A 25,822-nucleotide genomic window follows, 5' to 3' on the forward strand; every position below is an offset into this window, starting at 1 on the left:
TTTTTGGCCATTTTTTTTTTTTTTTTTTTTTTTTTTCCTATGTCTCTCTCTCTCTCTCTAAAGGCTTTCCTGCATTTGCATGCTGGATTGTTCTGTCCTAGCAGGGAAGCTATAAATAGAGTATCTGATGCAGGGAAGCAGTGATGCCACAGTGGCCTTGGAAATCTCTGCTCTCACCTGTAACTCTGCATTCCCATTCCCACTGTCCTCACTGTCTTACAGTAGCAGGATGCAAAAGGGACATAAATAATTTATTGCTGCTGGTGGTGTCTAAAGTCTGAGTGTATCCATTTTGATGGAGCAGTGAAGAATGGAGTGAGCTGTGAAGCTGCTCCTATCAAAAAGGGGTAGGGATGTAATAGTTACAGTTACTGCAGTACGTTAGGGTTGGGTTGTTTGCAAAAGTGACTTTTTAAATTGAAATGTAATGTTATTACCAAAGTTAAATGTTTCTTTAAAGAACTATTGTGAACATGAAAAGATTTTAAAGTTCTAAATCATTTGAGTTTATAAAGTACTTGTATGTATTAAAGCACTAGAGAGTACATGTTTACATTGTGAAAGATGTTTTGTTTTTTTGCAGCGTGAAAAATTCAAACTATTGTCTCCCATCATATACTGCTTATAAGAACTACGATTATTCAGAGCCAGGAAGACACAATGAGCAACCAGGCCTGTGTGGCCTGAGTAACTTGGGGAATACATGTTTCATGAATTCAGCAATTCAGGTATGTACTTTTGTAGTAAAATGAGCTTAGCTTATTATTTTAAAACTAATATTATATGATATTTTGTCATATTTGAAGCTAACATTAAGAGACTCCACTAAGTGACAAGATGGTATTAATACAGAGAAAAATAGTATTGGTATACTGGAAAAGTAGATTTACATAGCTTCTTTCATCATTTCCCCAGTTTCTGTACCGGTGACCAATGTCAAAAAGTAATTTGGCAAGCATTCTAAATGAAGGAACCCTTAAATGGGATTCTTTGCTTTCTGTAATGATTTTCATGCATATCATGAAAAATACTAGAAACAAAGTGAAATATTTATTGTAATGTTATAGTCTTTTGTCTTTTTTTGATTAACTGTATGTACTCAGCTGTAAAGAATTACACTTCCTTTACAGAGAGGGAAATAAGGAGAACACATAATAAAGATGAGAAAATGATTTTACTGTGCTGTTTTGCAAAATGTAGGGAGGAAAAAAGGCAGAATTCTGAGAAGATGCATTTAAATTCTCAGTCTTGTCTACCACTACTTACTTTTGTAAGTACATGAAAAAACAGTGTTTAGTAGTTTCCCTGGCTAGCTAATGCTAGCCATTTTTTACAAAATGTCATGTAAAGCTTTACTTTTCCATTTCTGAAATGTTATAAATAATCCTTTACACATCTGTATTATTTATCCAGTAAGGAACCTGAGGCAAGTTTCATGACTTTTCCAGAGTCCTTTGCTTTGCTACATTTGTGATATAATTTTCAGTTGAACTTTGTCTGTGGTTGAAATACTCTTATTTCTTGATACTATTTCTTGATACTGATGATGATTTTTTTATAAAAGAGAAGAGCATTTTTGCACTGTTTTATGAGTTCATTGGTAGAATAAATGTTTGATTCCACTGACAAGATAATATTCTATGTGCTAAAGAAGAGACAGCTCGTTTATTTGTAATAAACTAGTTTTGTGGTTAGAGGAGGACAGAAGAGTTGTTTTACAGGGTTTTGTCTGTCGTGTTACCTAGAATTATGTAGATTTTTTCTATAACCTCATATCAGGTATGAAATGACTGAGCAATGCAAACCATACCTCTGTTTCTCTGAAAAGAACATATTGTATTTACGATGTCTCTGTGTTCTGATAGACTAGAGATCTATCATTACAGTTGATTAGTAGTATAAAACTACCTATCTACCCTTCAGAGATCCTTTGATAAAAGTGATAGTTCTCTGTTGTCTGAAGGCATTTATGTTGGCCTGTTAATGAAGTGCAGCATGAGCTAAACTACTCTCTTGTATGTGTATGGGTTTTGCCATTTTAACTTTGCTATTAAACTTGCTGGAATATGGTGAGGATTTTTAATACCCTTGCTTGGCTGATAAACATTTAAACTTTATCTTTTTGAGATGCACTTGAATACAGATCGTAGTGCTGAAGCACTGAGCTGTCAAAAAGCTCAGTGGAAAAGTTCAATGGATTACTTGGCCTTTATTTCTAACTAGTTATCCTGCACTTTTAGCACATAGGTTAGAGTATCAGGAACCTTTGAAAATATTTTCCCCCCATCCCCACCCTTTTGAATAGCTGTTATTTCATGGATGAGATATAACTAGAATGTAAAGGCTAGCTGCTTTGAGGTGATTGCAACAGAAATACTAGTATACCTGTACTGTTACCAAGATAAAGAATATTAATTCTTTTTCTTTTAAGTGAAAGCTGCAGTGGTAAACGCATTAGTGATCAGAAGGAACCAATACTTTAATTTGCTTTTGTGTAATGCTAGAACTTTTTTTCATCAAAGCAGTCTTATTTCCAAAAACTGTAAAGTGTACTTAAGTTGCCTTTCACGTTTTTTTCCTGCTGATTATAAAGATATTAAACCTCAACCAAGCATACTTCAGAGTTAATCTTCTCCTTCCATCATCACAGTGGTTCCTTAATTACATTTGTAATTTCTTAGGGTGAAATAAAAAAACATCTTAAACACCTTCTTTAACCTCTTCAGGAAAGAAGTAGTTTCAGATACAGTTGTAAGCTAAACTTAAAAAGCTGTTGAACTTTGTTCAGTAGAAGAAATATACTAGTGATATATAGTCTGTGCATATTTACTATCCCTTCTGTATATGTAGAGTCAGAGAATAATTTGGGTCAGAAGGGACCTCAGAATGTTTTTTGGCCCACCTCTCTGATCAAAGCAGCCCCCAGGGCCTTGTTCAGTTGAGCTTTGAGTATCTTCAAGGATGGAGATTATACAGCCTGTCTGGGCCACCTGTTCCTGTGTTTGACATACAATATCTGTACAAAAATATCATGCTTATGGAGTTTGTGCATTTCCTGAAATTAAGTGCCATTCTGCTAGTTCTTCAGTTGACAAACAGTTTTCTGTAGTTTTAAAGTCATTAAGTTTACTTGTTTAGCTCTTGTTATTTTCTGTTATTCTTCATCCATTGGTATACATGCTGGTTTATCAATCTTTATTTTTTCAAAGAAGTGTAGGTTAAACAGACCACATAAATATGACTGCTTTGCTGTCTAGTGGATTGATTTGATGCCTTCTGTAAGACTTCCTTGATACCTACAACACATCAGATCATAAGGAGGAGATGAGAATGTAGGCTTCCTGTCAAATTGGCTTCTGAATGCTTTTTTTTCTCCTTGATGACAGTCATAATCTTAAATAGGTCTCCTTTGCCATCCTCTCAAGAAGTAAACTTGTTCGCAATTGTTTAGCCTTGTAAGTATGTTGGAAAGATTATGCATCAGTGGATAAGTGGCCAACTGTATTAGTTCCTTTAGTAGCTACTCAAAAGTTGTCGTCTGAAATTGTAGAAAAAATAACAGCTCTGTATCTCAGATATAGCCACATTCAGATATATGTGTGCATTCCATTTCTACCGTTAATGTCTTGCCATGTTGGAATGTGAAAATAAATACAAAGAAAAAGGGTGATGATCTGTAGTAATCTTCCTGTCTCGTGTATACAAATACAAATGAATATTCTGAGAAAGTGATAAAACTAACTTATCAGATGAAAACTGATAACCTAAAAAAAATAGCTTTCTGGTGAAACAACACATTGTCAACACATTAAGCATAGTGCTTTACTAAGAACCTATAGAAGAATTTACTATTTTTGCATTACTTAATTCCTTGTTCTGGAACTGTCGTCATGCTAAGCTAATCAGCTAAGCTGATTTGACCTGCTAAACCAGTCAAAAAAAATCATTTAGACCAACAGAAAAGTGAGGAGGAAAATTACTTTTTGTCTGGTTAGTGAACTGGGTAAGCTTATGGGGTAATAGTACTTCAGATGAGTATCAGAACCAGCAGAGAAGGAGCAGGACTTCTCTCTTTGGGCAGCAGCAGTTATTTGTCACATCGCTCAGACAGAACATGAGATTTTACCTGAAGTGTAATTTTATCTATTGTTAGCTTAGCCTGGTTTGCACTGAATAGTTTCAGGGTAACTCGTGGAACTTGAGGTCCATCCATTCGGTTTTAGGCTAATGCTAAAAACAGTCTATTGACGACTCTCCACTTGACCACTTCTCTACAGCATTGAGAGACCAAGTATTTGTCCTCTTGGCTGCACTGAACAGTTCAGAATTGATAACACACATCCGTGAGGTAGGACTGTCTTTTGATGACCACTACTAGGGATAAAACTCTTTGCCACATGACAGGAGAAAAAAGAACATTCTTCAGCCCTCAGTGTTCCAAAAGGTCCTGAACGTCGGGATGTTTTTTGCAATGTTTACGGAGGACTGTGATATGCTATGAGACTCAGCTCCTGTATGGAGAGCTGCCTACAGCAGAGGACTGGCTTTGCTTAGTTGTATCCCACAAATATAGTATATCCCACAAATATAATACACAGAAATAGCTTTTTTTTTTTTTTTGCCTTTCTCAATAAAGCTGTAATTCTTCCACCCTCAGTTGCTTTATCTTAAGCAGAAGAGAGTGTGGACCCAAAATTTTTGTTCTTCCCCTTCTTTGCAGGGAGGCACATGAGAAGGATGAAATGTTTGATCTTTCTTTGAACCTTTAATAGAAGAAAGAATGCAGAAAAGTTTGTAATGCATAATGAAGAAGCTTTGATAAATCCATATGTTAAGACATGGCATATGGATCATTTCTGAGTTATTGGAGAAGTTTTTGCTTAAAGGAGTGTGAGGAGTAGCATACGCAAATTCAAAGTGGTTTCCTAAAATTGTAAGTGATATTTCAATGATTATATCCTGGTATCTATAAGTGCTGACTGAAGAAACAAACTGGTACAGAGGATAAATGATTACTTGAGTCTAAATGAAGACCCCTACTTTTCTTGAACTAGTTGAAGCTCTAAACAGCTTCACAAAATTTAAGAAAACATAGGAAGGGCTGCACTAGTTCTGACCCCCGGGGTCCAGTCCATAGTGTAGTATGCTCTCTTCAACAGCATCTGTAAGCAGATGTCTAGGAAGAGGAGGAGTAGGGCAAACATCCTACATTTCCCTTCCCCCCCCCCCCCCCGCCAAAAAAAAATCTGTTTCCAACTATATTGAGCTCAAAGTTTTTTCTGAATGTGGTGTAATCTGATTAAATAAGTCCCATTGGCTCTCTCTTCCAAGTACCTATGCTGTCTCTCCTTGAGACCTTGTAAACTTTGTGCATCTATAACATCCTTCAGCAAGGAGTTTCATAAAGCTACTATTCATTTGTCAAGAACCACTTTTTTTTGTTTGTTTTAAACTTGGATGCAAATAGTGTCATCGCACTGGGCTACAGGAAGAGAGATTGTGCAAAAGTATCAGTTTTCATACACAGTACTTAAGCTTTAATTTGACTGGACTACTGTTACTGTGTCTATTAAATTCTGCTGTAAAGCTTTAGAAAACCATTATCTTTGAAGAACTCATAATGATAGCTGCAGCCAATCTTGGTTTAAGATCATTATTTGTTTCTGGAAAAGACCTGTTTTTTTCTTGTAGGCACAAGGCATTACAGTTTAGAGTATTGTTTATGGGTACTTTAACAAAGTTCAAACGTTCTTTTTTTCAGAACTAATTCAAATCATGGTTCTTTTTATGTCTAAAAATTCTCTATTTCTATTTACAGTGTCTGAGCAACACACCTCCACTTACAGAATATTTCCTCAATGATAAATATCAAGAAGAGCTGAATTTTGACAATCCTTTAGGAATGAGAGGTGAAATAGCAAAATCTTATGCAGAGCTCATCAAGCAAATGTGGTCAGGAAAGTACAGTTATGTTACCCCAAGAGCATTTAAGGTTAGTATGGAATTTAACTTAATTTAAATACAGAAGATGTGTATTTAAATAAAAGTCAGGTGTTCATTGTGCTTTGTTCATTGTAAATTAGTTTTGTCTTCCCATCTCCATTGAGAAGCTTATCTTTGATTATTTCGGGGGTCTTTTGACTTGATATTGGACAAGATGTCAGTAAGCTTTGTCTTCTCTGAAAATAGTCTTGTTTTGAGTATTTTGTAAGAAGATGCACACCTACGTATCATGTACACTCTGTACTTCATTTCTCTTTGCACTGTGCATAGTCCTCTTTCCTTAATGAAATACTGTATTTATATATTTCAAAACTTGTTAATATTTTATGATTGTCAATAAACATGTTAATGCACTTAACTTTTACTTATCCCTCCTGTCTTTTGGTCAGATGTCTTCATCTTGCATAGTTCCTTGTTGTGGATATTTATATTTTAGAGTAGTTCTCTAATATTTTTTATAATAATTAAGATACCAGAAGTGTTAATTTTTAATTATTCTAAAGTTCTAGTGGCATTGTGCTATTAGTTAGCTCATGTTAAAGTAAACACTAGATTTTCTAAACTAAAAATTTGTATTTTTCTTTTTAGACACAAGTAGGACGATTTGCGCCACAATTTTCTGGTTATCAGCAACAAGATTGTCAAGAGCTTCTAGCTTTTCTCCTGGATGGCTTACATGAGGATTTGAATCGAATTAGGAAAAAGCCTTATATTCAGTTGAAGGATGCAGATGGGAGGCCAGACAAGGTAATGTTCTTGGTGTTGGTTTTTTTGGTTTTAGTCAAAGCTGTAGGTTGCAAGATATTTTTTACGTTTTTGAGTACTGAAAGTTTGGAACACTGATTAGGTGTCACTTTTTCTGGAAGAGATTTAAGAAAATATGCTGAGACCTTAAAATGGAGATCCTATTTACATACAAAGGTAAATTTCTGTTTATTTTGAAGAGAAGTGCTGCTGGGGGGCAGTGTTAAGGCTTTAAGTGCTTTCTGTTCAAATCATTGCTGATTTCAGCTGGAAAAACAGTTTCAATTCTTTTGTTCTTTTATTCCCATGTGTACAGTATGCAGTATACTGTCTCTCTCCAGTACTCTCACCTTGGGAAACTCCTCTAGCATTGAGCTACAAGCATCTTGATCATCTCTCTCCTAGTATGAGTTACTTCAAATAACTTTTTACGTTTTTACTTCCTTTTGTCCTGCCCTAAGCCACTTGAAGTCTCTTTCAGGAAATGTAATATCCAAAACTGTCGGAACTGGTTTCTCAGAATCTCTGTCCTAGAAAAGGCATACTTCATTTAACCCATGGTCCTGGTAGTAATAACCTTCTTACGGGGTCCTTTGGAGTAAGATTTCTCTACCTAGAGGGTAACTGAGAATGTTCTCTCAAGTACTCTTACTAATAATTCTCACTCTTCATTTCCTGCTACTTTGTCATAACCCAGGTTGTGCTCTAATTACAGGTGGTTGCTGAAGAAGCCTGGGAAAATCATTTAAAAAGAAATGATTCCATCATTGTTGATATATTTCATGGCCTTTTTAAATCCACCCTAGTCTGTCCTGAATGTGCTAAGATTTCTGTAACCTTTGATCCCTTTTGTTACTTGACACTTCCATTACCCATGAAAAAAGAACGCACTTTGGAAGTTTATTTAGTTAGAATGGATCCACTTGCTAAGCCTATGCAGGTAAGCATCTTAGTCTATATATGACACTCCTGATTCATGTGGCATAAACAGTGAATTTGAGCTCACTTATGTTTTAAAGCTTACAAGTACAACAAGTAAATCCAACAAGCTTTAGTTTTCTGGTACATGTTCTGAAGTTGCACTCTGAATATCTGAGGAAAACTATACATGTCGTCTTAGATTCTTATCAGTTTCAAGGATGATATTGGTAATTCCTTTATGACTACATCAATAATGTTTCCTAATCTTTAAAATATATAATGTGCTCTTTTTTCTTTCTGCTGCTGCCATAACGAATTATTTATATGGTTATAATAAAAATAGCCTTAATCCAGGTTTAATTCCTCAGTTTATTAATCTCAAAAAACAGGATTGGTGATGGGTGATAAAGAAAAGTATGACTAAATATACTAGGTTGTCCTGAGTTCTTCTGTGCTGTCACTTAATAGTCAAAAGAAATTTTTTCAGAAGAGATTTCTTCGTTGAAAGAATCTCCTTTCCCTCCTTTTTTAGGAAGAGGTTATTATACATGTAAGAGTGACAGGAAACAGTGTATATAGATTATAATAACAAAATAATGATGAAATGGTTCTAGCTGTACCTTATGGGATAAAAGGAGGATAGGTGAAATAAATAAGACATGGGCAGTTAGGCAGACCTGCAAAATGCTTTAGCACCTGAAATCAGAGTACTAGAAGTGGGAAGGTAGAGAGGGAAAGGGGAGAGGGGGAAAGTGGTCAGAACAGTAGATTTATTTTTGTTCTCAAAGGCAATGTGAGTTAGGGTGGTTGAAGATTAAGGGACGTGTATTAACTGGCGGGAGATGAGCCTTCTAGGAATTTATTTAGTTGTGAGAATAGATTATATCTGATAATGGGAAAAAGACAGAGTTCGGATATAATCCGACAGGATTTGCACAAGGGTCACACTATAGCTGGGAATGACCCTGTTGGACAGGTGAGATGGCTATGCGGGAATGAATAGAGATTGGAAAGTACAAGTTCAGTAGAGCTATTGTGGGTCTAAGGAACCATAAGACTTCAAGAGATACCAAATACATGCTCTATGTGTAACTAATTACAAAGTTAGAAAGTCATATTTCCAGCTAATCCTGACGTTATTTATTATGCAAATAACAGCTATAAATCCTGTCTGGGGTTTTGTTACACACTGCAGGAGAATTGCACAAAGGGACTCATGGAAACATTTTCTTTGTTAATCATCACACTCTCACTACATATGAAACTAGAGTTCAGTCATTAGCCATTGCCTTCTCTTGCTTTTCCGATGCTGAAAGTGCTACCAGAGAAAAAACTGTTCACACAATAATAATTCATTCAACAATATTATTATATTGCACTGTACTTTCAGCAAAGGTCTTTGAAATACCTTGACAAACAATGACTAAGACTAGTAACCTGGGAAGTATTCCAGATTAGAACCATCCTAAAGAGAAAGCAATATGCTGTCTTTTAAAATCAAAGTCAAAAGTTTTTGGTAGGAAGAAAACACAAAATATTGCTTCGCTTGGTTGGTGGTTGTGTGGGGGTTTGGGGGTTGTTTTTGTTTGGGGGAGGGGGAGGGGGTTGTGCTTACAAGGTTTAGAGCAAAGTATTTCCTAGGACAAGTGAAAATAAAAATAAATTCCAGTAATACTTTTTAAACCACTTGTCTTGTGTTCCAAAGAAAAACGGACATTTAAAAATGTAGTCAACAGCGTGCATGCTATTTAAATATGTCTAAATTAGTAGGTGCTGTTAGTCTTCTTATGGAAAAAATAAAATAATATGCAGAAACACTCTTCATCGAGTAAGAAATGTGTTCAAAGTGTGCATGTTCATGTGATTAAAGCGTGAAGATAAATGTTTTCAGTAATGCAGTTTTTAGTAACTCTTTGAATTTTTTAGTTGTTGTAAATACTTTATACCATAAGTTAGGAATCTGAAAGAAGTATGTGAAATATGCTGAACATGTGATAAGTCTTTTTCATGCATCCTTGGTCTCTTAAGAATTAAAGTAACGTTCTATTTTTTTAGTACAAAGTAGTTGTTCCAAAAATTGGAAATATATTGGATCTTTGCACAGCATTGTCGGCTCTATCTGGTGTTGCTGCAGATAAGGTAAGAGTAATTTCTTGTATGAAGCACAACATTAAACATTGTAACGTATATTAACCCGACTTAATCATGCGTACTCCATTTTCTTTTAGATGATTGTTACTGATATATACAATCACAGGTTCCACAGAATATTTGCCATGGATGAAAATCTGAGTAGTATTATGGAACGTGATGACATTTATGTGTAAGTATAGATTATATATTTCATGACTTTCTGCAGTTTTAGTTGCTTGCATGAAATTAAAACTTAAACATATGATAAAGACAAACTTTGGGGGGGTTTTCCCCTCTTTGTAGCCTTTTAAACGACAGTTGTCCTTTGTATTTCTGATTGTTTCATGTTTTCTAGATTTGAAATCGCTATCAATAGAACAGAAGATACAGAACAAGTTATAATTCCTGTTTGTTTGAGGGAAAAGTGCAGGCACACTAGCTACAGCCATAGTGGTTCTTCACTGTTTGGTCAACCTTTTCTCATAGCAGTGCCTAGAAACAATACTGAAGATAAACTGTATAACCTGCTGCTGCTAAGGATGTGGTAAGATTATTAGTTAAAAATATGCTTGTTGTGAAAAATACTTATAGCTGCAATCAGTAGATACTTGTTTTTACATGCTTTTCTAACAAATTGATTAGATTTGAGTAGTTAGTCCTTTGTATGCTTTCTGTTAAATATAGTAAATTTCAAATTTTAGATGCTTAAGATGTGAATTTATGTGGATTTCAGTTTGATTTTTGTTAACATGATCTCATCCAAAAATGATTTGAAAGGTTAGTGGAGAGTATCTCTGTTTGGCAGTTTAGGGGAAATAATTCTGCTGTATATATAGCTGTTTGTTAGGGCTTGGTAAAATGGAAGCATTTCACTAGTTTTTCTGATATGGTTAAGCCTCTGTATTTACTATGCAATTCTATATACTAATTTGTATAGTAAAACTACATGGTAGACTTTTTCAAACTAAACTGGAAAGAATGTCATCACATGAAGGAATTTAGTCATATAACCTTCAATTTAAATTTACCCTTTATCTTTTATTAACATAACTTTCCCTATAAGTGACCCTATATGTTTCTTCTGTGAAAAACGTGGTTAATGAACAGTTAAAGAAGTGATTTCTGGTTAATCAGAAACTAATATCAAGATCCAAGTTGTATAAAATTAAGTAACTGCCAAAAAAAAAAAAAAAAGAAAGAAAGATAATAGATGTGTCACATTTCAGATGTGCCTTTAACAGTAGACATGTTAGGTGATAAAATTATTTATTCTGAATAAATGAGAAAGGATTGAAGGAATACAGTAAGTTACAAAGGATTTGCTGTAACTGTTTAGTTCTCTGGCTTGAACAATATAAATATGAAAAAATCCATTGATACTAAGTTGTTGTTTTCACTTGTTACATTTAGCCGTTATGTAAAAACATGCACTGAAAGTGAAGACACTGAAGGATCACTACATTGCTGTAAGGACCATGGTATCAATGGTAATGGCCCAAATGGAATACATGAAGAAGGATCTCCAAGTAAGACTGGAATATCTAAACTTGTTTAGTATTTTCTGTTCAATATGAAACTGAAGTTTTTCTGTAGCATCTTTCTCTTTCAGTTATTGTTGCTCTGCTTCATTTCTTCCTCCTTATTCTATCAATGGTTTCAGGTGAAATGGAGACAGATGAACAAGATGATGAATCCAGCCAGGATCAGGAGCTTCCTTCAGAGAATGAAAACAGCCAGTCAGAAGACTCAGTTGGAGGTGACAATGACTCTGAGAATGGATTGTGTACTGAGGACACTTGTAAAGGTCAACCACTCATGGGACACAAAAAGCGATTGTTTACATTCCAGTTCAATAATTTAGGCAATACTGACATAAACTACATCAAAGATGATACCAGGCATATTAGATTTGATGATAGGCAACCTAGGCTTGATGGTAAGTGATGGAGAACAAATTTGGCAACATTTGATTCTAATGTTGGTTTTTTTTCTGACTCTGCTGCTGTAGAATAATGTTTCAGTCCCTCTGTGTGCTATTTGAAGTCCGTCGTCTTCCCAAGAGTAAATCCTGTGTAAATAATTGTCTCGTTATTGTAACTATTAGAAATGCAGAAGTTGCGTGTGCTTCGGTTTTTCACCTTAAATACATACCAGTGTTGTTTAATTCATTTTGATGAGTCTTTGCCCAAAGTAAATATAATTTCGTTTACAGAAAGAAATAATATTAAGAGAAAATGTGTTTTTAATCTTAGAAAGGTCTTTCCTTGCTTTGGATTGGGATCCTGAATTGAAGAAGAGATATTTTGACGATAGTGCAGCAGAGGTAAGCTGCTTACATTGCTCCCCTTTCCAGCACTAATAACACATACTTGTGAAAAATGTAATTTAATTCATGTGACATAGAGATTTTAAAACTGTTCAAAAGAAGAAGCTGGGAGGATATCATGTGTTTTTCATGTCATTCATATTAAATAAACTTCATTTATGCATGTAAGTAATTAGCAAATCTGAGGCTAATTTAGAAATAAATGGTTTCTGATCAGCTTCTCCATATATAGGAGCTTTGTAGTTACTGTAAAGACGACATCACTAAAATGAGTTTTGTTTCATTTGTTCTCTTAACTCAAGAAATACTTCTCTTTAGGATTTTGAAAAACATGAAAGTGTGGAATATAAACCTCCCAAAAAGCCCGTTGTGAAATTAAAAGATTGCATTGAACTGTTCACAACAAAGGAAAAACTAGGTGCTGAAGACCCATGGTAAGGACAAAAAATTAAAATTGATATGTTCTATGGAGTGTGTTTCTCAAAATGTAGTCAAAAATCACTTCTGATTATCACAGACACCTAACTGATTTCTCACGGTGTTTTGAATTTTTTCATACGTTAAATTTCAAGAGTAGCTGAATTACATTAAATATCAAAATGTTCTCCATTTGGTTTTATTATATAAGTAAATGCCATTACTATGTATTGGAGACTGTGTTTGTACAGGAGATGATTAATGCATTCAGCATAGGAGGAAGAATGGATCCATATGCATAATCTATGAGCTCTGATCGAAACTGAATTACTAAATATCATGCTAAATGCAATACAGTGATTTAAATGAGTATTCTTTTCTGAGATGAAAAAGCTTGCTGCATGCTGTATTTTTCATGCAAATACATAATTTGTCTTGCATTGATATATGTAATAGTGATGTGCTTAAACAGCAGACTTCTGGGATGGGGGATGTCTGGAATGAGTAGAACCTTTTGGATTCATGTTCCAACCATATGTTGTTAATTTTTGGGAGAGACATCTATTATGACTTGTGGTTCTTCCAAATTCTAAATTTGAATGATATCTGAATATTCACAATTACAGGATGTAATATCATTCTTCTCCAGGAATTTTCTAGCAAATAGGTAAGAACCCTCCTCAACACCTGAAGCTCAAAATTAAGTTTGAAAAGAGTGTCTGCTGTATTCTGTTTTGTGAATACTTACAAGTTTTGGACACTTCCAAACTCTGTAACCAGAGAACCTTCCCTGATGTGTTTTTCATTTTCTTTGGCAGGAGGGGACGGGAGTGCTGACTTGCAACTTATTTTTCTAGGTTGGCTAGATTATACAATGCTGGACAGGCTACTTGAGATACTATGTAACTCAAGTATGGTGAAGTGCTTACATTTTTGCAGCACATTTTAAGCAGTGTGTGGAGACTACTAAATACTGCTACTGCTCATGTCATGCAGTTGCTTCTAGATACATCTCACAAAAGGTCATTCATCACATTCTTTCTTGGTTTGTCAGGTCTTCCCAGCTCTAATCTATGAGAGCTCATCATCCCTATCATCCCTGGTCCAGTGCTACCTGTGCTGCAAATGTTCTAAGCCAACTGGGAAAACGGCTCTTTAATCACGGTCTGGCCTTATGGACAGCAAGTTAAGAGAATTGTATCTGATGTTGCCATGGAAAGGCAGTTGTGCAGTCTTTTCTAATTAGGGTTTATCTTGCTTTCCTAAATCTTTACTTACTAGATATCAAGACAGAGTAGATGTAGGTCACTTCACAGAAAAGTTGCTTTATGGTTTTTTGCTACTTAGTCTCCTCCCTGAGCCTTGGTTTTTGGAAGATTCAACTATACCTTGGAGGGAACAAAAGCATATATAAGTCGCAGCATTTTAGCACTTGATTACTCACAGTAGAGATGTAAAGAGCTCTTCAGGTTCCAGTAATCACTGTTGTCTCATTTTAGTGGTAGGTGTGAGGGGATAGGAAATGTATGGATTTAAAAATTGAAATTTGGAAGAATCACAGTTGCCTGTTATTTATGGCCTTTCATATAGTCAATTTTGCTGAAGTTTTTCCATAACCCTTCATCTTTCTTTATAAAATGTGAGAAAACTTGTGTTTTTAATAAAGTCTCCAGAGACTAGTATGGGAAAAGAAGAATGATATATTGTAGGGTGCCACGAATGTGTTTAAAATATTGTCAAGGCTTCGTTGTGAGCTGGCTTGCACAGTAGCACCTCATGTTTTAAACTAGAAGGGATATCAGTGGTATTAGTAACAGAAGATGGAAAGTGTGTGTGTTTCAGCTTTTGCTCATTCAGTTCCTCCCATGTTACTGGCTTTCTCCATGATGATATATTTTAGCACACATAAGGACTGCAGTTACTTAATTTTTTTTTTTTTCTTTCAGGTATTGTCCAAACTGTAAAGAACATCAGCAAGCTACCAAAAAATTAGACTTGTGGTCACTGCCCCCAGTACTGGTAGTTCATCTAAAGCGCTTTTCCTACAGCAGATACATGAGGGACAAGTTGGATACATTGGTTGACTTTCCAATAAAGTAAGAAACCTAAATATTTCAGTGTTAGAACTGTAAAGGTTAGCATGCCTAGGACATAGGTTTTAATCCAACAATTATGCAGAATGGATTAGTGCTCAGCTTCCATACAGGGATCTAGTATATACTAAGAAAATATTATATATATACTCTGTGTGTGTGTGTGTGTATATATACACACACAGAGTATATACAGTAAATATATTTATATATATAAATATATATACTGAGAAAATATTTGGAGGCAAGAAGTATGAACTTTAAAAAAAAAAAGCAATAGCAGATAAGTGTGACAGAACTCTAAGTAGATTTGGCAAAGACTGCTGGTCTCTATTCTACTCTCAGAGATTGAAGGAGATGCGCTGTCAGTGTGCTCTGGTACGTGTGTTTTTCTGTGGGAAATGTAAGATAAAGGGCTCAAAGACAAATAAAATGTGAAATGGTTAAAAAATTTTATCAACATGAGCTCATTTGGGGTGTGGGTTTTTTTGTTTGTTTTTTAACAGTGACTTGGACATGTCAGAGTTCCTTATTAATCCAAATGCAGGGCCTTGCCGCTATAACTTGATTGCTGTCTCCAACCACTATGGAGGAATGGGAGGAGGGCACTGTAAGTTGATTTAAAGTATTACTGTTTTACACATCAACTTTCTTTTGTTTTGGGTGGTTTTTTTTAAGTACTGATCACTTTGAATCAGTGATGTTTTCTAATGGTTGAGGGACAATTTTTTTCATTACCTTGAAATGCATAAGAGGACCAGTTTAATGCTTTCATTAGTGTTCTTATGCAAACATCTATATGAAGTGAGTTTTCAAAAATAATTGTAGGTTCTTTTGTACTTCTAGCTATGCATATTGCAGAAAGAAAATATAAAAGCTCCATAAGAGCTATCATATTCTGACAGCTTAATTTGTCTTACTGGTCTGTATTTGTGTACATTACACATCTCCTTGAAAGAAGAGAGAAAAATGAAAAGGTGACTGAGGAACTTAATTTTGACTGTTCTTTCTCTCTATACATTTTCTTCAGAAAGGGAGTGTAGTTGTAACTTATCATCTTTGTGCTGCTAATAGGGTAAGGTAATACTTAAGCCCTCTTAGATAAAAGTAAAAAAACTGAGATTATGACTCTTACAGCAATAATAGGTTTCCAATAGTTAAGTGTCAAATGTCAAGTGGAGCTAACTCTGGCAACTGACTGTAGTAAATCTATGAAGGTGCAAAGTCCTTAGTCATGGCACTTTTTTCTGTCCTAGATACTGCTTTTGCAAAAAATAAGGATGATGGAAAATGGTACTACTTTGATGACAGTAGTGTGTCAACTGCATGTGAGGACCAAATAGTGGCAAGTACCTTTTGCTTTCTAAAACTGGGTCTATTGACGATACTAACTTGAGGGAAGGAAAATAAAGGGTAAATCATGAAAACATAAATTTGTAGCTAGGATTTTGTCTTTTTTTTAAAGGACAGTAAAAAAGCCAAAAAAAAAAAAAAAAAAAAAAAANTGAGGACCAAATAGTGGCAAGTACCTTTTGCTTTCTAAAACTGGGTCTATTGACGATACTAACTTGAGGGAAGGAAAATAAAGGGTAAATCATGATCGCATGAACGTCGTGTTGGGATATTGTCTTTTTCTTAAAGGTCACTAAATCATTAAAAAAAAAAAAAAAAAAAAAAAACGACAAAGCTTACTTATATGAAACCTTTGGATCTCTATGTAATTTTACCTAATAAACTTAAAGCAAGTTGTCATAGGATACTGTTTAGTTGTTTTCTTATTACTTCAGAGCTAGATGAACAGCCATGAAGTTGGGGGGTTTTTTATCATGTTTTTTGTGAAGTAGAAATTGGAAAAGCATGCAAGCTTTAAGTTCAGAAAAAGTACAAACTATATAAATACAAGCACTGTAGGAAAAAATGAAGAGCATCAAAGAAATGTTAGGAACATTGAAAATTAGTGAAGTACTGCAATGTATTTCAATAAATTGCTCTACTTGGAATTATATTTCATTTTCAGTAAGGTTTTGGGAGGGGTCTCTCTCTAAAAATTCCTTAAAAAAAAAAAGAAAAAGGAAAAAAAGAGAAATACTTGTCTATAATATTTATTTGGTGAATTTTTAAAAGTAGCACTGTCCAGTGCTTTTTATTTTTACTGAGATTAAGGGCTTTTTGGTTTTAAATCCATTCTCATCCTTAACTGTATCACCTTTCAATTCATTTGTAAGAAGCGAAAGCCTATCAAGAGGAGAAGATATTGAAATCACACCCACTTCTATTAACAAAAGAGAATGAATGTTTTGTCTGGACTGTCATCAGCATTTGTATCTTTCTTTTTTACAGTCCAAAGCAGCATATGTGCTCTTCTACCAGAGACAGGATACAATCAGTGGAACTGGCTTTTTCCCTCTTGACCGGGAAACTAAACAAGGTGCTTCAGCTGCCACAGGCATCCCATTAGAAAGTGATGAAGACAGCAATGAAAATGATAATGATATAGAAAATGAAAATTGTATGCACACTAACTAATGGAAGAACTAGAAGCCATAAAAGAGACTTTCTTACTGGGGATACCTATTGAAAGAGTGAAATTGCCCACCAAATTAAAAACAAAAGTCTGAGATGGGGAATTTCAGATAATAGAATGTAAATCTTTATTACATTTTAACATGTGCAGTACTTGAAGTGAAACAATAAAAACTTTAACAAAAATTGTCTCTAATGCATTTACAGTCTTGTATTCACAAGCTATATATAGGAAATCACAAATAAACCCCTTTTAAGTTTTCTGCTGCTGTTCTGATGGATTATGTTTTCTTTTGTTTTGGATGTGAGTTGATAACTAAAATGTTAAACTTGTGGACTTCTGACATTTATTTTCTTAGTACTGCAAGAATACTACTGCCAAATCTAGTTTCTGGGTGAATATATTCATGTTCATTAGGCTGTCACACTGACTACAAATAAAAATGTCATAAAAGCAGTAGTTTTCTTGAAACATCAAATTCTTATGTTTTTCCCTAAAACTTAATTTAAAATAAATCAATCAGGATAGAAGAAAATAGCTTGAAAAGGTGTTTTAACCTTCTGTGGTATAGTTGAGCATCCAGAATAATATGTTCATCTTATTGCTGCTGTAGAACAGGTTCTGGATTTCATGCTGCATTAACAAAAAGTTTTTCAATTAAATGTAAGTATCCTTTGTTGCTCATTGGATTTACTCTGCGGACATAATTCCTGTTATCTTGCTTATAAAACATGCATAATTTTAATCTGGTGTCAGTCCAAAATTTAAAATTGTGCTGTAAGTTCTCTCTCCCCAGTTTTGGTAGTTTGACAGCTTGCAAACTACTCTGTAATAGGGTCAGAGTTAATAGTATTCTGTATCCATAGTAATGACTGTGTATCAGGCTTAGATGAGACTTTTTTTTTCCATATAACTTGCCTTTAAATTGTTAATGAACAAATTGGTTTTAAAGGTAGGCTTGTTAATTTTCTTTGTGTGTTCCTGATGGACTCACCATAGCCTTACAGTGTATCTAAAAAGGTAACTCATTAAGAGAATTGGCATTTGCATGTTCAAGTCAGAACCTGTACAGTATATAAGGCATACAAACTTTGAATTGGATTTTAGTTAACTGCGTTCAGGGGTCCAGGATGCCAAAATAAGTGTGACAGTTTGAAACATTTTTTAATTTGCTGCTTTCCCTTTGATCTAGTTGGAAGAATGTATTGTTGATTCGTATACAATACCGTCTTTGAGAGGAACTCTTTAGTGCAGGGGCACACTTCACATTATCTGCTACCTGGCGAATTGCTTTGTGTCCCACTGTTTAAACAAATAATTAAAAAAAAATAAAAGCAAAAAGTATGATGTTCTTCACTTGAACTAATCAAATACAATAGGTTATAAATTGTGTATTGTAAATAAAAGTTCACTCTGTGAGTGCACATTTTGGTAAATTATTTATTTATGTTAGCATTTAAAAGTTTAAAAAAAAATGCATTTTACCAGGATATAAATGAGGTATGTTGGACATGGCTTTGCTTTATACCTTGATATTAAAACTGGTGTTTCATCCTGGTATTTTAAAGCTGCTTTGAATTTTTTTTTAATGTAAACTAACCTCCTGCATGACAGAGGTTAAAATTTTGTCTGCACTTGAGTTCACTTGGTTTACATTTGAAATGCGCATGTTTATTTATACAGATTTCAATAAAGCTATTCAAGGCCTTATTCAGTCTTTCAGTTTCTTACAAATTCTTTTCCCACAGTTTTTTGTGAAATGTGTAGCCTTTGTTTAATCAGAAGACCTATATTATCATTGATTACAAAATAGTTATTTAATGACCAACAGAGAATGAGATTATTAGTATTTCTAGAAGATAGAATGTGTAAAATGGATTCTTTTCTGTCATTATCTGGCTCTAAAACATTTATAGGGCAGCAGAAAAATTATTTCACGTCAAGAAGCCAAGATTACTTTAAAAAAATAATAACAATACAGTGACAATTAATGGTCAAGTAAAAAGATATTAGTATTGGGATGGAATGAGACAGTATATTCAATATTAGACCAACTGATATGTTTGGGAAAAAATGATGTAAGCCTTTGGGCATGGACCCTCTTATCCAGATCTGAAATACAAAAACCCAATACAAAGGTAAATACAAAATAAAAATAGAGCTTCTGAGTTTTAATTTGGTTATGTTAATCAGACCACCTGAGAGAAGAGTTTATCTGTCAACTGGAGGAAGTAACTCTAGAGAAGGGAATCACATCTTTGAATACCGCATACAAATTTACTTTCCTACAAAGAGAGCCCCTTACATTCATACTCCTGTTGGTTTTCCCATATCATGTTAGCCTAGAACTTGGGAAATAACTAAACAGTTTGGATCCTTCTTTTATAGAGATTGTTACTTGAATGAAATTTTCTAATAGCCACATTACTGATTGTCATACAGCTCTTTCAACTTGTCTATTTGTCAAAAGCAAGCTCCTTGCATGTCAACGTACACCAAATAGTACCAGACTATGCCTGAGCAACAGATACAAAACTTGTCCACACATACCCACAAGTACCACTATAAATTCTTCCTTAAAAGAATAATCAACACCTCAGCCCTAACATGTAGATTTCCCAGAATTTGACTTACTTTGTCCTGCAAAGCAGATCTTATAGCAACTCTGTGGCTAAAACTTTACAGGTTGACCAGCATTCATTCAGAGTATTGACAAGGGAGAAAAAAAAAATTGACAGAATGTTTTTCACAAAACAACTGCTAATTCTGAAGGCTTGCAAAGCCCTTTCCAAAGATGAGGTCAGGAACAGTAATATACCAACCTGGCATTACTTTTAATAGAGATCCTGATATTACAACACAAAATAATATTCTCTTCCCTGCCTCTACCTTCTGCCTGCCCCAGATAATCTGTATATTCCACAAGCATTTGTTGTTTCTAAAAGAGCTAAGAGCTTCATTATGTTTGCTGGCCCTTCCTTCTCTCCTCTCCCAGCCTTGCTTCAGGGTAGCCTGCTAACTTCTCTCTTGGTCTAACATAACTGCATTATATCTCAAAGCAATTTTTAACTCTTTATGTTTAGCTTTGAGAATTTCTGTTTGTGTCTCAGACCTGAAGGAGAGCTTATATGGCTACAGACACTTAAGGCTTCCTTCTTTTCCCAGCTGTATTAACTGGCTTTATGAGAAATCTTTCCATGTAGATTTTTGTCTTCAGACTACCAGAGCTATAATGTTTCTGCTGCTTATCTGAAGATTGTCAAAAGTTTAAGACAAAAAACTCTGGCTTTAATTTTAAAAATGAGAATCTTGATTCAAATTTTTTTTTGTTCAGGAAGAGGGGAGCATGGTCAAATTATTTCATGTAAATAGTACATAAACATACTGCTTGTTACTGAACATCATGATTAAGAAGATCCTATATTTGTAGCTCGCATTCCGTTTTTCCCTGTCTTGCAGACAAAAATACTGCTAACATTAGTATTAGTATTTTTTACAAAAGTCTTTAAAAACCAGTCTGACATCAACAACTACGGTAGAGAGGTTTGGTGTCTTGAAATAGGTTTCTGCTCTTAGTTCTTACTGCACCGTTCAAAGTTTGCTTCACAGATTTTGTAGATTTGAGTGGTTGTCACTCAAAAGATTTGGAGCTTTTTACAGCAATTTGCCTTGGAAGCTTCATCAACATTCTGAAAAAAATGGGATGTTTTTATAGAATAGCACTGGAAAGATATGACTGAGGCCACATCTGTTATAGGCTATGATTGCTTGAAATATATATTTTTTGCATTTATTGGAAGTATATGAGAACAACTTTATACCTTGTATGTATGAGAAGCCTTCTTTATCCACAGAGCAGCATGTTCAATGGAGCTTGAAGCATTTCTACATAAAGTTGTATAAGTTTTGGGAGCATTTAGATTTTGGGCTAGGAGAAGTAACATGACCAAATAAGCAGTTTGTATAAGGTAAATGCATAGAGAGATAACCTCCACACCTGAGGCTAGATGAGATGAGTTACAGTGATTTTTCAATCATTTTCCATTTCATATTGTCAGTTTGTTCATATTGTCCCTTAAACTCAGGGACCTGTTAGTTATCAAAACTGCCAGTTTTGTATTTGGATCCTGTCACAAACATGAATGATGTTCATCCATCTTCAATTAAACATTTTCTATTGTGATTTTCATTGCTGGTTCTAACATCGTAACTACCTATGTTTATTTTTCTGTGAATACTTTTGCAGACATCTCAATCTGTCAATTTTTTAAAATAGGATTAGAATTTGGGGTATTTTACTGTTTTCAAAGTAAGGACAAAGAAGATATATATGTTAATATCTTACTATACACACTTCATGGTTTAGCTCCTTTTAAATGTAAGGTTAGATATAAAAGAAACTTGGCACTGATGCATAGAATTACAATGCCAGTATTAAGCATACAAGCCCTTACAGATGCATATTTCCCTGAATAACTAGCTAGGTGCTAGACAGCTCTGGTTTGGAAACTAATCTTTAATAGTGTGTTCCACCTGAGGCAAGTGATGAGAAGTAATCGTAGCAGCACAAGCGCAATACCACTCTAACGCAGCTCTTGTTTCCCCATTATAGTTGCTTTGAGATTGCTTGGCCCAGGATAGAGAAACTCAGTTTTTCTGCATTTTATTTCATGATGCTCCCTAAATGATCTACATTGTCTAGGAGGACAATAGGATGCACATTGGCATGTATACAAGAGTGGTTAATCTAACTGGTTAATTTGCTGAGTGAAAAGAAGTTTTCTGAAAGCTCTCCAGAGCTGAAGTAATTTTCCTACATCAACAGGGACTGTGAAACTGTGATTCATTACTGTGAATCTTTTCTGGGTTCAGATGGTTGAAGGCCTTTTTGGAAATGAAAGATTGGTTCACTTTTTTATTATTATTTCTTTACCAATGCTTGTGGAGGAGGAAGGATAGAGATTCTCCCAGAAGGGCTTTGGGCTTCCATTACTCTGTATAATCACATTGTCATTGAGGGGATAGATAGTCTTCAGCTGCCCTTTATGCCACTGTGCAGAAGCAAACGCTGCAGTCCTAGGACAGAGAAAACAGGAGGGTTGTGGTCCAGGCCCAGGGGCACTTACCTGAGAGAGCAAAGTCCTAGGCTCCTCTTCCGTCTGCAGCTATTTATGCATTATGTGCAATGAATACTATGAATAATGAATGCATAATCAGGTCTGGAAGTGTGCTCTGCAATCAGAACGCCTCCCTCAGGTGAATATTTTCTTTTGTCCCTTCTTAGGAGCAGGGATCCCAAGTGGGCTCACCTGTAAGGCTGGTGCTGAGCTACTCAGTGTGCCAAGCGGGCAGCTCTGGATAGGCACAACAGAGCTTACGAAACTTAGAAACTAGGCTGATGTTTCAAGGGTGCTGTTCAAAGTAAGGTTTGTTTAATCGACCAGTACCTAGCAGGATCTGCCCCTTGTCAAATGGTACACCAGGGACTGATGAGACTCTCTACACAGCCTACATTTCAAATATACTTACAGTCTAATAGTGATAATTCAGTACGTTAACAGAAAACAAGGAATCTCAAAAAGCAAAATCGGTAAAATTCCCTACCCAGTTTTTTTGATGACTTTCTTCTTGTCATAGTGTTATCTGATCCAAAGCTGACTTTTAGAGCCTGTTCCCAGTGAGAGGTCTCAAGAATGCTACTTTCATATTTTGGGCAAGGAGATAGAAATTTAATGTGGTCTCTTTTCTCAAAGACCTTTATATTTTGTCCAGGCCAACTTTTGGAAGTTCTTGGAAAAAGTCAGTTAGAAAAAAAATTACATAACTATTTTAGTTTCTAAAATAAATTATTTTGTCTTTGTTGTTGTTAATTTGGCTTCCTAGACTATCCATACTGAATTTGTAAATTAGTTTCCTAATCAGATATAAAAGTTAATAACTTTTCTATATTACTCTCAGAGATCATATGGAATGTAAAGAATTCTGGGAATTTAGTCAAATTGTCAGTTTGGTAAAGCAATAATTATGTGTTCATACATAAGATATGGTAATTCATTCAGTGTGAATATTCTTAAATTTAAAACTACAGAGAGCATATAATTCAATTTGTTTGTGATGTCTGTCAAAATTTTTGTCACTCGATCAGCTTTTTATATTGTGAAGAAAGAGCTTCCTACAGTCTTTTTCAGAATCATTCCTGACAAAAAACTACAGTATATTTCTTTTTTCAGTTACATTGACAGCATACTTTTTGATCATTATAAGCAGCAGCACAAAGACAAAAATGATAAAATACAGTTAACCTTGTTAATGGGAGATTTGCAGAAACAAAACAAAGTAGGAGGCAGGAGACAGCTTGCAATTCCCACTTATTCTACAGATTGTGCATCAGCAATATTTATATTATTTAAGGCCTGACTTGGGCGGTGAAGAGGCCAGAGGTGCATTGCCTGTGACCTCTCGCTCGTTGCCTTCAATCAGTGTACTGGATGCTTCTGCGCAGATCAGTGCCGTGATCTTTTTTACCATCCATTTACTTTAGGCTTCTGCCTGCCTTCCTGACACACTGAAGTGCAGTTTGCAACTTACAGTCGAGGTGTCAGAGAGAAAAGCAGTCAGATGTTACCCTGCCAGATGATGTGGGAACATCTTCTGCATCTACAGCCAGTTGCTATCAGGAAGGCTACAGCATCTTCTAGCTTTCCCAGTAAATTTGCACTGTTTTTAAGTATTTTGAGACCTTCATGGGGAAGTCAGTATGACGGGCAAAGTAATTAATTGGCAAACCCACCAGTTTTCTCCAAAAAAAACACATTCTTTGACATCAGACTGTGATTTCAGAGTACAGTTTCACATTGTTTTTAAGTACTAGTTACATTGATAAAGAAAATCACTATAAATGTGGTGAAACAATTAATGTAGTTGCTGGAATAAGCATATTCTTAATCTGCAGACAAGATGCTTTTCTTTTCCTTCTGATTTTTTAATCTTTTTTGTCTCCATGTATACAAATTGTGAAAACAGTTCCACTTACTTAGCTCCAGCATTGCATGCTCAAGTGGCATCACGTACTCCTGAAGCAGCTCAAGAGATCTGTCTCACTGAAAAACAAGTAAATCTTGGAATAGCATGAAACACCAGAATAGTCCAAGTGTGACAAATTTATGGCAATTTATCCCCTTAACTATGGAATGAACAGGGTTCACTCTATTTGCCAGCTAGCATTAGCGGTCATCCTGGACCAGATAATGGAAAAGCCGATACAGGACTCAAATGAGAAAGAATTCATGTCAGTCAATATGATTTTATGAAAAATAAGTTTGTTAGATCTTACAAGAGTTTTATTATTATAAAATAGACTTGATAAAGATAATAATGCAGGTGCACCTAGAACAATTTAAGTGCTGAGCATAGTATTACATAACTCTCATCAAAACTTTAGTATTATGCAGTATCACCCAGTACATTTCCAAAGATTAGGAACTGACCAACAATCTCAAAATAGTCTTCATTAGGAACTCATTGTGGAATAGGTGTGCTATTAGAGTGTCTGTGGAACTTGGTCTTAAATTAATGTTTTTATTCAGTGTATAAAATAACTGCTCACGAAGTTTGTGGATGGCAGTTTTAAAAATAATTTTAAGGGAATGAAGTATCATCTGACTGATTTAGTAAATTGGGTCGATCAAAATTAAATTGCTTAATAATGCCAAATGCAGAAGTACAGTGAAGGAATTAGGAACTCATAGCTACAGGATGGTGGGTCATATATCAGAAAGCAGTAAGTGTTCCTAAATCTTGTGCAGCCCTAGCAGACAGGCAATTCTGCATGAGTTCCCAGTGAAACAGTGGCATAAGGATTTGTCCTTGTATGCATAAGCAGAAATAAAGAAGTTGATTTAGTCTTCCAAGATCAGCGGTAAGGAGGATGCTGGAAAAATACACTATTTGAGTTACTGCCTTTTGAAAGTTAAGATGAAAACTGGGAGACAATGGAAAAAAAACTACAACTCCTGAGTAAATGCATTTGCACTAGCAGATATAAAGAACAGTTGTTTTATCAGAAAAATGACTCAGAAGTGACTTGATTTGTGTGCATTACTTTATGGGGGGGGAATAATTGCGTGCAGAAGGGGTTTTGGAATGGAGAAAAGCATTTAAAGAATTAATGGTTCAAAACTGAAACTGGACAAACTGAAAATAGAGATGAGTGTAGTGGCGTTTAATGTAATTATTTTTAACAGTGAGAGGAAGATATCAGTGAAACAACCAGCAAAGGGAAGTGGTCAATTCTATGTTATATCCAGGCTGAACTCCTTTTCTGGACTAAATGTTGTGAAATGTAATACCCTTTTACTGCCAGAATGGAGACAAAATCTGAATTATCTGCTGTAGCTTTAAAATCGATGAATCTGTAAACACCACATTCTCTTCAGAGAAATGTTCTTGCCTGTTCAGACCAATTGGCACCATTTAATAAATCAATTAAATGTTAACTTGAACTGTAATTTCCTCTGAGCTCAATGTGTTTTGAGTCAAGGCCTTCACTCACTAGTGTTATTACAATTTGTCAGTGGGGGAATAAAATCCAGGCTATTGTTTCAAGACAGAAAAAGGAATGATGACTTTTTTCTTTCAGCGCCATCACTACTGACTTACAAA

The 25,822-nt window shown here is 35.0% G+C and overlaps 1 protein-coding gene across 9 annotated transcripts in view; it reads left to right on the plus strand.

Moving 5' to 3' along the window:
- The window catches only part of USP15 (ubiquitin specific peptidase 15), a 66,109-nt gene extending 47,231 nt beyond the window's left edge, over positions 1 to 18,878 (plus strand). For 4 of the 9 annotated variants that reach the window (XM_026074198.1, XM_026074194.1, XM_026074196.1 and 1 more), the window contains 15 exons: positions 584 to 728; positions 5,819 to 5,992; positions 6,592 to 6,750; positions 7,463 to 7,687; positions 9,724 to 9,807; positions 9,897 to 9,991; positions 10,157 to 10,345; positions 11,212 to 11,327; positions 11,462 to 11,737; positions 12,054 to 12,124; positions 12,446 to 12,561; positions 14,491 to 14,640; positions 15,144 to 15,247; positions 15,894 to 15,982; positions 16,978 to 18,878. In XM_026074198.1, coding sequence (XP_025929983.1) covers positions 584 to 728; positions 5,819 to 5,992; positions 6,592 to 6,750; positions 7,463 to 7,687; positions 9,724 to 9,807; positions 9,897 to 9,991; positions 10,157 to 10,345; positions 11,212 to 11,327; positions 11,462 to 11,737; positions 12,054 to 12,124; positions 12,446 to 12,561; positions 14,491 to 14,640; positions 15,144 to 15,247; positions 15,894 to 15,982; positions 16,978 to 17,163 — 2,179 coding nt within the window. In that variant the 3' untranslated portion in view covers positions 17,164 to 18,878. Of the gene's footprint in view, positions 1 to 583; positions 729 to 4,720; positions 4,934 to 5,818; positions 5,993 to 6,591; positions 6,751 to 7,462; positions 7,688 to 9,723; positions 9,808 to 9,896; positions 9,992 to 10,156; positions 10,346 to 11,211; positions 11,328 to 11,461; positions 11,738 to 12,053; positions 12,125 to 12,445; positions 12,562 to 14,490; positions 14,641 to 15,143; positions 15,248 to 15,893; positions 15,983 to 16,977 lie in introns of those variants that run through there. The other 5 variants (XM_026074200.1, XM_026074197.1, XR_003254895.1 and 2 more) reach the window with 5 other exon arrangements.
- Positions 18,879 to 25,822: the final 6,944 nt, after the last annotated feature.

Source organism: Apteryx rowi, unplaced genomic scaffold (assembly GCF_003343035.1).
Source record: "Apteryx rowi isolate R43461 unplaced genomic scaffold, aptRow1 scaffold_380, whole genome shotgun sequence".
Taxonomy (NCBI): Eukaryota; Metazoa; Chordata; class Aves; order Apterygiformes; family Apterygidae; genus Apteryx; species Apteryx rowi.